Below are 15064 nucleotides of genomic sequence, written 5' to 3'. Positions count from 1 at the left end.
TTAACTACCCAAGAACAACTTTACCAGAAAAATTTTCATACGATAGAATACTTATGAACCGAGATGCCGAAGTATTAAATACAGTCCGAAAATGGGGTCTACGATTCGACGGCTCCGGGAGCGCGTTGGAGTTTATAAGACGCATAGAGGAGCTTACCGAATCATACAGGATACAATCGTGTGACATGTTGCGGGCTCTCCCAGAAATTTTTCGAGGATCAGCTTTGGAGTGGTACCGCATTAACCGAGGAGGGTTCAGAAGCTGGGACGATTTCCACCAAGCATTTCTAGGACATTTCCTCCCCATTCGATTCGTTCACAAATTGGAAGATGAAATTTCAAGAAAAAGACAAGGCCCTCGAGAAAAGGCCAAGGATTTCATCAGGGCAGCCCAATATTTGATTCACCAACATCCTACTATGCGTATAACCGACAGTGTCGATCGCATATATGACCGACTCCGACCAGAATACCATCTTTACATCCGGCGTAAAGATTTCCGTACGTTAGAGGAGCTGACTAAGCTGGCAGAGGAATTTGAATACATTCAAAGTGAAAGCCGTAACCTGAATACCACTACCACCAGAACAGTACCAAACACCCAACCGAATCCGTTCCGAGAACAACAACCACGGCGACAAGTTTCTGAACTGGACACTATTAATAACTATGAAACATGTAGAGAAAATTTGTATTACCTAGCCCCAGACCCAGCCCGAAATAAGTCTATTGAAAGGAGCAAACAGCCTGTTACAGAATATTACCGATGGTCTCATTGCTGGAAATGTAAGCGTCAAGGTCATACCCGGTTCCAATGCAAGAATCAACCCATAAAATTTTGCTCTCACTGCGGAAAAGAATGTGTTCTGAGTAGGGATTGCACATGCCATCCCCATGGGTTCACCGTACTTGAAAAACCCAAAAATCGTTCATTCCACCAACCAAAACCAAAGGAAATTCGATGCAATGCTGTTTTAAAAGAAAACCAGCAGGCGCTTATGAGGGCTAATGGTGATCCTTCCGTTTGCTCTAAAAGGCAACCAACCCACTCCAAACGTCGAAACCGAAAACCCAGAAACACAAATATCAACGAGGCTAACAAAATCAAAGCCGAATCCGAAAAATATTCGGATAACAAGAAAGCAAATATAAAAATCCGATTAAAGAAAAAAATTAAACATCCCAACCAGAAAACTGCAATACCGAATTTTAAAAATAAAAAAAAAATTTCGAAAGCAACGTCGTAAGAGAAAATTTAAAAAAAAAATAATTTTACTAAAAAAAAAATTATTATATTTACCCAGAACGCAGTGGATCGTTTTTTTTTTATAACGCTCTAAATTTTTTTTGTTTAACCTTTATTTTGATTTTTTTTTTTGGTCAAGAAAAAAAAAATTATTACCTGAATTAATTAATACAAAGTTTTTTTTTAAGCTTCATTTAAAAAAAAAATATATTTTTAGTTATTTTTTTACCGGAATTGAACCTGAATTTCCCGTATCCGTATTCAAATAAAAAAAAAAAATTAATTTTTTTTCTATCCATTAATTTTGTATTTACCCGAATCATACCTGAATACAAACCCGTATCCGACTGAAATCTAAAAAAAAAAAAAAAAAAGGAAAAAAATGTTAAAAGTAATATTGTAACATTGTTTTTATCCCGTATCCGACCTACTCTCAAAAAAAAAAAAAACAAAAAAAAAAGGGGTTAAAATTAATATTTTCAATATTTTTAATACTTGTTTTTTTTTTATCATTTATTTTTTTTATATCATATTATATCATTTTGCTGCTTTTATTTTTTTTACCCGAGAGATAATTTCAGACGAGAAGGTTCTCGTCTCCGAAGAAGGGGTGAGTTGTAATGAAACATTACAATTGCATTACCGCCTTTACCTGCCTATTTGAGTTTTGCCGAACGCTGCATCGATATTCACCACACACGATAAAGAAGAATTTAGATAACAAAGGAGAATTGATAAAATTTCCTTATCAATCAGTAAGATCTACGCTGATGGCATCGATTTGCAAACGAACAACAGAGCTCGGTGGTGAATATGTTTCATGAAAATAAAATCATGAATGAGGAGAGGTGTGGTGGATAACGATGGAATATGATTATGTTTTTGTTCGACAGAAAACTATTGAAAATAACTCTTTGTGCTTAATAATTCACACTGAGTTAAGTTCAATAGTAATATAAGAAGCCGCCATACAAACGACAAAATCATCATTCAATCGTGATCATCTTAAGAGGAAGTAACTCCAGGAGCTAAGTAAAATATAAAATTAAATTATTAGACTTCCCCCCACCAGCGGTAAGGGGTCTAAATAATATAACCGACAGTGTACCAGATTACCGGAGGAAACTCCGTGATTTTTACCGGTGGTAACGCCGTGATTTTTACCGGTGGTAACGCCGTGATTTTTACCGGGGGCAACTCCGTGATTTTTACCGGTGGCAACGCCGTGATTTTTACCGGTGGCAACGCCGTGATTTTTACCGGGGGCAACTCCGTGATTTTTACCGGTGGCAACGCCGTGATTTTTACCGGGGGCAACTCCGTGATTTTTACCGGTGGTAACGCCGTGATTTTTACCGGGGGCAACTCCGTGATTTTTACCGGTGGCAACGCCGTGATTTTTTACCGGGGGCAACTCCGTGATTTTTACCGGTGGCAACGCCGTGATTTTTACCGGTGGTAACGCCGAGATTTTTACCGGGGTCAACTCCGTGATTTTTACCGGGGGCAACGCCGTGATTTTTACCGGTGGCAACGCCGTGATTTTTACCGGGGGCAACTCCGTGATTTTTTACCGGTGGCAACGCCGTGATTTTTACCGGGGGCAACTCCGTGATTTTTACCGGTGGTAACGCCGTGATTTTTACCGGGGGCAACTCCGTGATTTTTACCGGTGGCAACGCCGTGATTTTAACCGGTGGCAACGCCGTGATTTTTACCGGGGGCAACTCCGTGATTTTTACCGGTGGTAACGCCGTGATTTTTACCGGTGGTAACGCCGTGATTTTTACCGGGGGCAACTCCGTGATTTTTACCGGTGGCAACGCCGTGATTTTTACCGGGGGCAACTCCGCGATTTTTACCGGTGGCAACGCCGTGATTTTTACCGGTGGCAACGCCGTGATTTTTACCGGTGGCAACGCCGTGATTTTTACCGGGGGCAACTCCGTGATTTTTACCGGTGGCAACGCCGTGATTTCTTACCGGGGGCAACTCCGTGATTTTTACCGGTGGCAACGCCGTGATTTTTACCGGTGGTAACGCCGAGATTTTTACCGGGGTCAACTCCGTGATTTTTACCGGTGGCAACGCCGTGATTTTTACCGGTGGCAACGCCGTGATTTTACCGGGAGCAATCCAAGATCTACCTAACAACCAAAACCCTTCCCTGCTAAAGAAGTTGAAGGAAGCCGCTGACCGACCTGAAGAAATCAACAAGAACCGGAACCAGACCATAAATATTGAGAGAATTGTTTGTTGTTAATTAATATTTTAAGTTTTAAGAGTATAATAAAAGTAAAACCTTTTGATTAAAGTTAAGTGCTTACTTTAATTTGTACTTTGGAATCCGGCGAGCGAAACCTCAGCCTTTGACAAAAAAGCACATCACATTATTTATTTATTTTTTTTTCTTTTTCCAATTATTGGATTCTAGGACGTAACTCTAAATAGTAACTCAATATCATTAAGGTCAATAGTAAAAAGCCATGATCTGACGTTTTTTATAAACAACACAACGCGACACATTGCGACACAACGCGACACAACGCGACACAACGCGACACATTGTGACACAACGCGACACAACGCGACACATTGCGACACAACGCGACACATTGCGACACAACGCGACACATTGCGACACATTGCGACACATTGCGACACATTGCGACACAACGCGACACATTGCGACACATTGCGACACATTGCGACACATTGCGACACAACGCGACACAACGCGACACAACGCGACACATTGCGACACAACGCGACACATTGCGACACAACGCGACACAACGCGACACAACGCGACACATTGCGACACAACGCGACACATTGCGACACAACGCGACACAACGCGACACATTGCGACACATTGCGACACATTGCGACACAACGCGACACAACGTGACACAACGCGACACAACGCGACACATTGCGACACATTGCGACACACTGCGACACATTGCGACACATTGCGACACAACGCGACACATTGCTACACATTGCAACACAACGCGACACATTGCGACACATTGCGACACATTGCGACACAACGCGACACATTGCGACACATTGCGACACATTGCGACACATTGCGACACAACGCGACACATTGCGACACACTGCGACACATTGCGACACATTGCGACACAACGCGACACAACGCGACACATTGCGACACATTGCGACACACTGCGACACATTGCGACACATTGCGACACAACGCGACACAACGCGACACATTGCGACACATTGCGACACAACGCGACACAACGCGACACATTGCGACACATTGCGACACATTGCGACACAACGCGACACATTGCGACACATTGCGACACAACGCGACACATTGCGACACAACGCGACACAACGCGACACATTGCGACACATTGCGACACAAAACGACACATTGCGACACATTGCGACACATTGCGACACATTGCGACACATTGCGACACAACGCGAAACAACGTGACACAACGCGACACAACGCGACACATTGCGACACATTGCGACACAACGCGACACAACGCGACACATTGCGACACAACGCGACACATTGCGACACATTGCGACACATTGCGACACAAAGCGACACATTGCGACACATTGCGACACATTGCGACACAACGCGACACAACGCGACACATTGCGACACAACGCGACACAACGCGACACATTGCGACACAAAGCGACACATTGCGACACAACGCGAAACAACGTGACACAACGCGACACAACGCGACACATTGCGACACATTGCGACACATTGCGACACATTGCGACACATTGCTACACATTGCGACACAACGCGACACATTGCGACACATTGCGACACATTGCGACACACTGCGACACATTGCGACACATTGCGACACAACGCGACACAACGCGACACAACGCGACACAACGCGACACATTGCGACACATTGCGACACATTGCGACACAACGCGACACAACGTGACACAACGCGACACATTGCGACACATTGCGACACACTGCGACACATTGCGACACATTGCGACACAACGCGACACAACGCGACACATTGCTACACATTGCGACACACTGCGACACATTGCGACACATTGCGACACAACGCGACACAACGCGACACAACGCGACACATTGCGACACATTGCGACACAACGCGACACAACGTGACACAACGCGAAACAACGCGACACATTGCGACACATTGCGACACACTGCGACACATTGCGACACATTGCGACACAACGCGACACAACGCGACACATTGCTACACATTGCGACACAACGCGACACATTGCGACACATTGCGACACATTGCGACACAACGCGACACATTGCGACACATTGCGACACATTGCGACACATTGCGACACATTGCGACACATTGCGACACATTGCGACACATTGCAACACAACGCGACACAACGCGACACATTGCGACACATTTCGACACATTGCGACACATTGCGACACATTGCGACACATTGCGACACATTGCGACACAACGCGACACAACGCGACACATTGCGACACATTGCGACACAACGCGACACAACGCGACACATTGCGACACAACGCGACACAACGCGACACATTGCGACACAACGTGACACATTGCGACACATTGCGACACAAAGCGACACATTGCGACACATTGCGACACAACGCGAAACAACGTGACACAACGCGACACAACGCGACACATTGCGACACATTGCGACACATTGCGACACATTGCTACACATTGCGACACAACGCGACGCATTGCGACACATTGCGACACATTGCGACACAACGCGACACATTGCGACACATTGCGACACATTGCGACACAACGCGACACAACGCGACACATTGCGACACAACGCGACACAACGCGACACAACGCGACACAACGCGACACATTGCGACACAACGCGACACAACGCGACACAACGCGACTCATTGCGACACAACGCGACACAACGCGACACATTGCGACACAACGCGACACATTGCGACACATTGCGACACATTGCGACACAACGCGACACAACGCGACACATTGCGACACATTGCGACACATTGCGACACAACGCGACACATTGCGACACATTGCGACACAACGCGACACAACGCGACACATTGCGACACAACGCGACACAACGCGACACAACGCGACACATTGCGACACAACGCGACACAACGCGACACAACGCGACACATTGCGACACAACGCGACACAACGCGACACAACGCGACACAACGCGACACAACGCGACACATTGCGACACAACGCGACACATTGCGACACATTGCGACACAAAGCGACACATTGCGACACATTGCGACACAACGCGAAACAACGTGACACAACGCGACACAACGCGACACATTGCGACACATTGCGACACATTGCGACACATTGCGACACATTGCTACACATTGCGACACAACGCGACACATTGCGACACATTGCGACACATTGCGACACAACGCGACACATTGCGACACATTGCGACACATTGCGACACATTGCGACACAACGCGACACAACGCGACACATTGCGACACAACGCGACACAACGCGACACAACGCGACACATTGCGACACAACGCGACACAACGCGACACATTGCGACACAACGCGACACATTGCGACACATTGCGACACAACGCCACACATTGCGACACATTGCGACACAACGCGACACATTGCGACACACTGCGACACATTGCGACACATTGCGACACAACGCGACACAACGCGACACATTGCGACACATTGCGACACATTGCGACACAACGCCACACATTGCGACACATTGCGACACATTGCGACACATTGCGACACAACGTGACACATTGCGACACATTGCGACACAACGCGCCACAACGTGACACAACGCGACACAACGCGACACATTGCGACACATTGCGACACACTGCGACACATTGCGACACATTGCGACACAACGCGACACATTGCGACACATTGCGACACATTGCGACACATTGCGACACAACGCGACACAACGAGACACATTGCGACACAACGCGACACAACGCGACACATTGCGACACATTGCGACACATTGCGACACATTGCGACACATTGCGACACATTGCTACACATTGCGACACAACGCGACACATTGCGACACATTGCGACACAACGCGACACATTGCGACACATTGCGACACATTGCGACACAACGCGACACATTGCGACACATTGCGACACATTGCGACACAACGTTGCGTCGCCTTTTTTTTATCAAATTTCATTTTAGGTATACATTATATTTAATATAATTTTTTTATAAACTGCTCACGTATCTTCCTAATAAAAATAAACCCTAAATTTTAACCCCATACCCTCATTGTACATATTAACAAAATGTATACGATTAAATGGTTTTGTTTTCCATTTCATTACAAAAATCTATCTTAAGGACTTCAACTCAATATTTGTATTTCCACTTCGTTGTATATCACATACTGGACAATGGGGCGTATATGCAATAATTAAATAATTTTAGTTGCAGTCGAAATTGTAGGTACTTTAATTAAACCTATATCGTGTTAAACAAAGCTTCATTGTTTTTAATCCTTTTTGAATGCTAACACGTGTTTTGTACACCAGGACAAGATAATTACATAGATGCAAGCTTATATGTCCTTCTATTTTCATTTGAATTGTTTACCCTACATAAGAACGAAAACGGTTTCAAATTGTATCATTTATTACTTGTATTTATTTCTGTAAGGATTGTTCGTTAGAGAAAAATATGGAATCAAAAGAATCCAAGGGACTTATTTACACTGGATCATTTTCTGAAGGAGTTTGTCCTAGTATATCTACACATATTTTAAAAACTCATTTGAAAAATTCTAATATTTACTTTGTATTTTTTCCACCAGTTGTCTTTGTTTCCCAAATTTTGGGAATATTTCCGTTGAAAGGGATATGACCAAAACCATCGAACAACATTCATTTTAGCTGGTTTTCATTTGCCTCGCTGATATGTTTGGCATTTATAATTTGGGATGCAGTAGTTGTTTTGACGCATTTGTATTTTAATCGGCACTCAAAAATCAGTGCTGCTATTATTTGTAAGTTAAAAATTCTTACTGTGCAGCCTGTAACTTTTGAAACTTAACCCTTTATTAATTTATTTAGCTACTTGTGCTTTTTTTTCTGTGGGTTTGCTTATTTATACAGTCTTTTTACGACTTGCTACACGATGGGTTAGTATAATTAAATGGTGGACTGAAAAAGAACAACGATTTCTACATCCTCCATACGTAACTAAAAGTTCAAAAAAGCTTAAAAGTAAATTAGTAAAAGTTGCAATTGTTATAGCTATTTTGGCAATTGGTAAGTTTACATTTCTATAATTTCAGAATAGAACATCATTAAAGAGTTTTTATTTATTTTATTTTTTTTTCAAGTGGAGCACGGCTTATACCAAACCTCTTCTATTTATATTTATACAAGGAAATATAAGGAATGCAATGTTACCAATGCAGGAATCCATGATTTTTTACATTCAAGGTTTCCTTATGTCCATGCTTATATACCGGGTATGGTTGCTATGATTTTAAGCCAGGTAAATTATACTCAGTCTCTTACGTTTTCAAAGTTATATGAGCCATTCATAAGTTATATGAGTAACTCATAAGTTATATGAGCCACTCATAAGATATATGAGCCATATATTCCTTGGTGAATAGTAGGCTTTTAGCCTCTTAGGGTATGAATCATTTTATTGATATGTATTAACAAAATTAATTCTTTTCTTAAAAAGTTTGTAAGTTGGTTTGCAACAGCTGCATGGAATTTCTTGGATTTGTTCATCATCGTCATTAGCATAGGAATTACTACACGTTTTGAACAGTTAACTAGTGCATTGAAAGATCATTTAAAAAATGTAAAAGAAAATAATTAATATCTAACAAAATTATAAAAACAATTTTTAAACAGGAAATTCCCACACCAAAATCAATGTTGAAGTTTCGATTGGATTTTATAGCAATTTGTGAGCTACTTGAGTATGTTGACAAGCATATGGGTTTGATTGTATTTTTATCTGCGGCTAATAATTTATATTTTGTATGCAGTCAACTTTTGCATGCATTTAAGTTAGCTAAACTAAAATTAATATTTACTATTAAATTAATAGAAATTTTTTTCAGTGTATTGAGGTACTTCGCTGATTACTTGTACTATTGGTTTTCATTATTCTACTTGATATCTAGAACTGTATACTTATTTTTATCAGCGGCTGCTATTAGCGAAAGTGCTCGCAGTCCAGCTCATTTGTTGCATAACATTCCTCAGCATCACTGGAATCTTGAGGTTTTAAGATTTATTTAAAAAAATAATTTATTTTTTTACTTTTTTACTAATCATAGTGCGATCGGTGGTTATTTCAAATTAACTCTTCAACAATTGCATTGTCTGCTATGGGATTTTTTAATTTCACTCGTGGGTTAATTTTAACGGTAATTTGTTTTTAGTTTCGTAGTAAATCGGATAGCCAAAAGATATTTATATATTTTCAGATGGCTGGTACAATTGTAACATTTGAACTTGTAATGTTGCAGTTTGGTAACACAGTTGAAAGCTTGCAGCCTTTGTGCTCGTCTTGAATTAAAAATTTAAATTTGTTAACTTATATAGGCCCAACTTATTCACTAAAAACTATTTTCAATTCAATAATTTTTTTTTTAGAAAATTATTCTCCAAGGATCTTGGAAGTTTTGGAATTTAGGGGTCTGATATGATATATTTTAGAAACCAGCATGTAAAAATATGAATATTCTTCCTTTTCATTTTAAAAGTTATAGATGGTGATAGCAAAGATAAAGCTTTCATTATTAATTATTTAAATTTTCAATAAAAGAAATGTTGCACAAACGCCACAGTGACCGCTAACGCACTAACAAAAGACGTCGAATTAAAAAAAAAACAGTTAAAAATTAATTATCAATTATCTTGTTTTTGTTTAAGTATTGAAATGTTGTAAATAAAAAACATTGTGCAATTTAAAAAACAAAATTGTAATTTTATAATCAGAAGATAATAAAAATGGTATTAAATGAATGCAACGATTAAAACCCTCTTAAAAAAAAATTTTTAAATTAGTTGAGTTTTGCCAACAATAGAGCTATTCAAGAAAAACAACACAGAAAAATATGAAAGCCGTTATAACTCGAGAACGATGCAAAATTTGAAATTAACTTTATAAGAAGAAAGAAACAGAAAACTAAAATAATGAAAATATAATCATAATTTTTGTTTATTTTGTGGACTTTATGAATAAAATTAAATTTAAAAAAGTTTCAGGACTTAGAATTACCTAAGGAAATCATGGTTTTCGTCTGTGGCGATGGGACACTCTCTCTAAACGATTTCCTCTTGAGATAAGGATTTTTGTATGAAATTTACAAAAATGAATTTACAAAAATGAATTTACAAAAATAATTTTCACATGAATTTAAAATGTGTTCGCCAAGCAAAGAAATAATCTCTTTTGGCAAACGGAATCTGAGATACCATTATTGTCCCAGTATTTCTCTATTGTCAAAAGAAATTCACACTTAAGTTTTCACTCCAAATTATCTCCAAATTAACTAAGCTCTGTATTAGATATTTGAAAAAAGTAGTTTCATTTATTTTTTATAATTTTATACATACATACATCTATTGACATTTTCTAAATATAAATTTCCAACATAATATGCACACACAACATCTTTCGTTACGTATACATTTTTTAATTTTGCTAACCTCTCGAATATCTTAAAAAATGTTAACAAAAATTCACTTAAATAGATTTCTCAAAGCTTTCTTTTGAGCTTGATCAAAGTCAGCCTGTAACTTTTTGGCACGATTCAATTCGTTGAGAACACGTTTATTATCAGGAACTAGAGATTTAGCTTTTGTTAGATCAACAATTGCCTCCTCATAATTTTGCAAAGAAATATTTGCCTGACCACGTCGAAAGAATGCTTTACTGTTGGTTGGATCAAATCGAATGGCCTGCAAATAAATTTATTAATAAAATTAGAAAATTACTTAGTAAACAAATTTTATTCACCTCCGAGGAATAATGCTTGGCATTTGCATGCTGGCCAACTTTCATTTCAACTGCAGCCATATTGACACAGTTCAAAACGTTAAACTGATCTAAAGATGTGAGATCCTCCGAGTTTTCATATCCTTCTTCTTTCCACTCGAATTTCTTGCGGAAGAAATTGTAGTAGCGGGTAGCTTTGCGATACTTACGTCGAGCCTCGTAATATTGCTCGCTAGCAAAAAACTCATTACCGGCATTTCGGATTATTGTTAGCATGCTGACAATCTCTTGGGCCTTTTAAAAAAACAATAAACTTTTGTCAAAAAAAAAAAAAAAAACATTTTGTTGCGAGATAAGAGTAGAGAGAAAATTGGGAAAGGAAGTGTTTGGATAGGGAAGGAAGGAATGTTAAGTTCCAGGGACGCGAATTGCTTGCGGAGTGCGGAGCATGGCAGTTAGCCCGTCGGATTGAGAGAAGTATCTTGCCCGCGATATTTACGGCCATATTATTTACTCTGGACTTAGGCTGAATAAAAGTGAATTTTAAATCCAATCACTTTAATCTAAATTTAATAAAGGATTTAATTTTTTGTTCATATTATTCACTAAAAAAATTATGTAAATTATTCAATAAATTAAGTATGTTTTACATTTATCTTTATTTTTTCTTTTCAAAATACTTGACAAAACAAATGAACATGTGCATATGAATTTTACATCTTGATTATTAAGGTTAAGCTCTGGGGGAGCAGTGTAAATTTATTTGGATTTAAAAAATTGGATTTAAGATTGGATTTGGGTAATTTCATGAAAAAGTGGACATGAATTTTGAACAAATTGTGCAGACTTTTTTACTTTTTCCAATAGCAAATTACTATTTTCAAACTGCAACTCTTTATGCAAGTTGCAAGAATAGATTTTTTGTTATAATCCCTTATGGCTGGATATTTAATTCAAGGAGTATAAATAAAAAAATATAAAAGCATTTTTAAAGTATACATATATGTTAACTACAGAAAAATTTCACATGAATGTGACGGCAAAAAAGAGCCCACAGAAAACAAGATGAATCTAATAGTGACGATGACAATACTGCCCATAATCTCATAAAGACCCTAACTACAAAATTTTCGAATTGTTTTTTTTTTTTTGCATATTTGGAGTTAGGGCATTGTCTATGATTTATCATAATTTATTTTTTTAGCCTAGGTCTTCAAATCCGTCGGAAAATTCAAAATGTACTTTGATTTTACATGCAAATTGCGATATTAGATTTAATGTTTCCTCCTTTAACTCAGAATATCCCGTTCTGATTGCATTTAAGCAAGCTTTGTTACACATTATCCGATTTTAAAATTACTAAAATTTAAAAAACAAATAAAATTCTAAATTTTATTTTTTCCAAGCAAATGCTTAAAATAAAGAAAAATGTTTTACTTAATTGAATCATTTATTTTCAAAACATGATAAGTCCATGATTTCAAATTTTTCAGGAGAAGAAAAAAACGTTCTATTTTCTTTTTTTAAGTGTAGCTAAATGTATAAAAAATATATTTTGTAGAACTTTTACCTAGCTACAGAATATCGTTTGGTATTTACTTTTTGGACCGATAGTTCAAAAGATAAAAAATAAAAACGATTTTGGACTTATCATACTTTGAAAATAAACGAGTGTGAAATTAGTTTTAAAATGAATATAATTTTTTTTTTTAAAGCCGCAGTCTATCAAACAATTGCATTTGGGAATAGAATATAATGTTTCGAGTAGTTATTTTACTTGAAAGGCGCTTTCAACTTAAGAATTTGAGTCAATAGTCAGCTTCTTTATGTGTAGTCAACTACTCATAAAAAAGTTGCTGTTTATTTTCAAAAGATGATAAGTCCGGGACTTTTATCATGTTTTGACAGTAACAAATTTTTTTCGCTTAGCTGTAAAATCGAATATAGACTGATTAGATGCTTCATATTATGAAGGCAGGTGTGGTTATCCCCCAAGAACATATTCAGTTAAAAAAACGAATTTTGAAAAACTTATCATGTTTTGAAAATAAATGATTCAATTATGAAAGTAATAGTTATGCTTAATTCATGGACAGTATTTTCGTATCAGTTTATATTAAAATTGACAAAAATAAATCTATTTATGTATTGGAAATTTTTGTGAATGTAACGTGAGTTATCATGGAATTACCCATTTAAGTGGTGAATATTATGGATTTTAATTTATTTTTGATATTTGAATTTCTTTACATCCAGATGTATTATTTAAACTAGTGAACAGTATGGCCGTTAACCTCAGCTGCATAGATTAATCCAGGAACAAAAACTACAAACAAAATTCATTTTTTGAAAGAAGTGACAACAGACGGACTATCATCTCAAGAGCACTGCGGATGTTGGTATTGGTACAGTGTGGCCTTAGAAATATATCGAAACATGGTTTGCTGAATTTACCTTATGTTTGCTGTACTTTTCTTCCCAATCTTGTGGAAACGGTGGCCAAATATCAGCTCCATCTTTGTCCTTATATCCCCAATCACCACCGGGTGATATTTCTCCACAGTCTGCTATATAAATTTCCTATTTGAAAAGCGAGTGCCATGTATTTATTTAAAATGAAACCCAGATCTCTTACCTCGGCAGGTTGTCCTTCATCCGAGGTGTTTTGTTCCATTTCGCCAATTATACCCAAACCACGTAAAACCTTTCCCACTACAACGTTTGTTCCATTCAAAACATCACACACAACCGATGTGATAATGAACTGGGAATTATTGGAATTTCGCTGACCATAATTTGCCATACTAACAACACCTTCGTCATGCTACTTTCAAAAAATTTATAAAAAATGATAAAGAAAGAATCATGGAAGGACACTTACCTTAAGAATATAGTTCTCATCCTCAAACACAGGTCCATAAATACTATCGCCACTTGTCCCATCGTTATTTACCACATCGCCACCTTGTGCCACATACACTCTTGTGACTTTGTGAAATTTGATTCCTTTGTAATGCAATGGCTTGCCCATTTTACCGATTCCTTGCTCGCCGGTGCATAAGCATCGGAAGTTTTCAGCGGTCATTGGCACAACATCTTTTCGCAGTTCAATTAGCATGCGTCCAGCTAGAGGGAGGAATATTTAAAAAAAAACACAAGAAACAACAATCAACCCGGTGGTTCTAAATTGAAGCAATTTTTCGAATAAATTTTACCGAATTCTTGGCCAATATTTATATCAAAATATACAATTGGATTATCGGGACAGGATGGATATGCTAACTCGGACATTTTTTAAAAATTATTTAATAATATTTTCTTTAATTTAATGGACAAACAAGATCAAAAAACATTTTTTGCATTAAAAAAATTGAATTCCCAAGAATGAAATTGGAGAAATGTCAAATGTGCAAAAATAAATAATTACCAAGTTGAAGGTGGTTGTGGTTGGGTTAAAAAATAGTGAATACATTCAGTGAACAAAATTTGAATGTCCGTTAAATTTTAAAAATAATAAAAGCAGACACCATTTTGACTAGCGGTCAAAATGTATTCCACCTTTTAAAAACAAAATTGAAAAAGTGAAATAATGCCGATTCGTCATATAGGCATTACTAGATAGAGCAGAGTTGTTTTGAGAAATTTTACATTAGAAAAAATGCTATCTTCATAGATTTTAATAAGAAGCTATTTAGATGCCCAAACTCACAAATGGCTCGATGCTCGATGGTAAGTTTTGCAACCACTATGATA

At 38.3% G+C, this 15064-nt stretch overlaps 2 protein-coding genes across 4 annotated transcripts; one reads left to right on the top strand and one right to left on the bottom strand.

The window, feature by feature from the left end:
* Positions 1–8107: 8107 nt before the first annotated feature.
* LOC129911913 (gustatory receptor for sugar taste 64a-like) lies at positions 8108–10177 on the top strand. Of its 3 annotated transcripts, XM_055989924.1 has the most exons (8): positions 8108–8342; positions 8410–8607; positions 8682–8839; positions 9038–9160; positions 9214–9371; positions 9426–9588; positions 9645–9734; positions 9795–9945. In XM_055989924.1, the coding sequence occupies exons 3-8, from the start codon at positions 8816–8818 to the stop codon at positions 9879–9881; spliced, it is 645 nt and encodes a 214-aa protein (XP_055845899.1). In that variant the 5' UTR covers positions 8108–8342; positions 8410–8607; positions 8682–8815; the 3' UTR covers positions 9882–9945. The 3 variants fall into 3 exon arrangements, with proteins under 3 accessions (XP_055845899.1, XP_055845898.1, XP_055845897.1); XM_055989923.1 differs by lacking the exon at positions 9795–9945 and adding an exon at positions 9964–10177 and having other exon boundaries at positions 9214–9588; XM_055989922.1 differs by having other exon boundaries at positions 9214–9588.
* Positions 10178–10877: 700 nt separating this feature from the next.
* On the bottom strand, positions 10878–14705 carry LOC129911912 (peptidyl-prolyl cis-trans isomerase D). Its single transcript, XM_055989921.1, has 6 exons — positions 14527–14705; positions 14193–14437; positions 13947–14135; positions 13766–13891; positions 11333–11605; positions 10878–11274 (listed from the first exon to the last, which is right to left on the bottom strand). Exons 1-6 carry the CDS (start codon positions 14600–14602, stop codon positions 11056–11058), a joined length of 1128 nt encoding a protein of 375 aa, XP_055845896.1. The 5' UTR covers positions 14603–14705; the 3' UTR covers positions 10878–11055.
* Between the last annotated feature and the right edge of the window lie 359 nt (positions 14706–15064).

This window comes from Episyrphus balteatus, chromosome 2 (genome assembly GCF_945859705.1).
Source record: "Episyrphus balteatus chromosome 2, idEpiBalt1.1, whole genome shotgun sequence".
NCBI lineage: Eukaryota > Metazoa > Arthropoda > Insecta > Diptera > Syrphidae > Episyrphus > Episyrphus balteatus.
This window is presented reverse-complemented; position numbering and strand designations above follow the sequence as displayed.

Coding starts and splice junctions, on each gene's coding strand:
- LOC129911912 (XM_055989921.1), bottom strand. CDS start 14,602: ATGTCCGAGTTAGCATATCCATCCTGTCCCGATAATCCAATTGTATAT. Junction 14,438..14,526: donor AAATATTGGCCAAGAATTCG/GTAAAATTTATT, acceptor TCCTCCCTCTAG/CTGGACGCATGCTAATTGAA. Junction 11,606..13,765: donor AAAAGTACAGCAAACATAAG/GTAAATTCAGCA, acceptor TTTTTTTAAAAG/GCCCAAGAGATTGTCAGCAT.
- LOC129911913 (XM_055989922.1), top strand. CDS start 8,816: ATGGTTGCTATGATTTTAAGCCAG. Junction 8,840..9,037: donor TTGCTATGATTTTAAGCCAG/GTAAATTATACT, acceptor TTTCTTAAAAAG/TTTGTAAGTTGGTTTGCAAC. Junction 9,589..9,644: donor AGCATCACTGGAATCTTGAG/GTTTTAAGATTT, acceptor TACTAATCATAG/TGCGATCGGTGGTTATTTCA.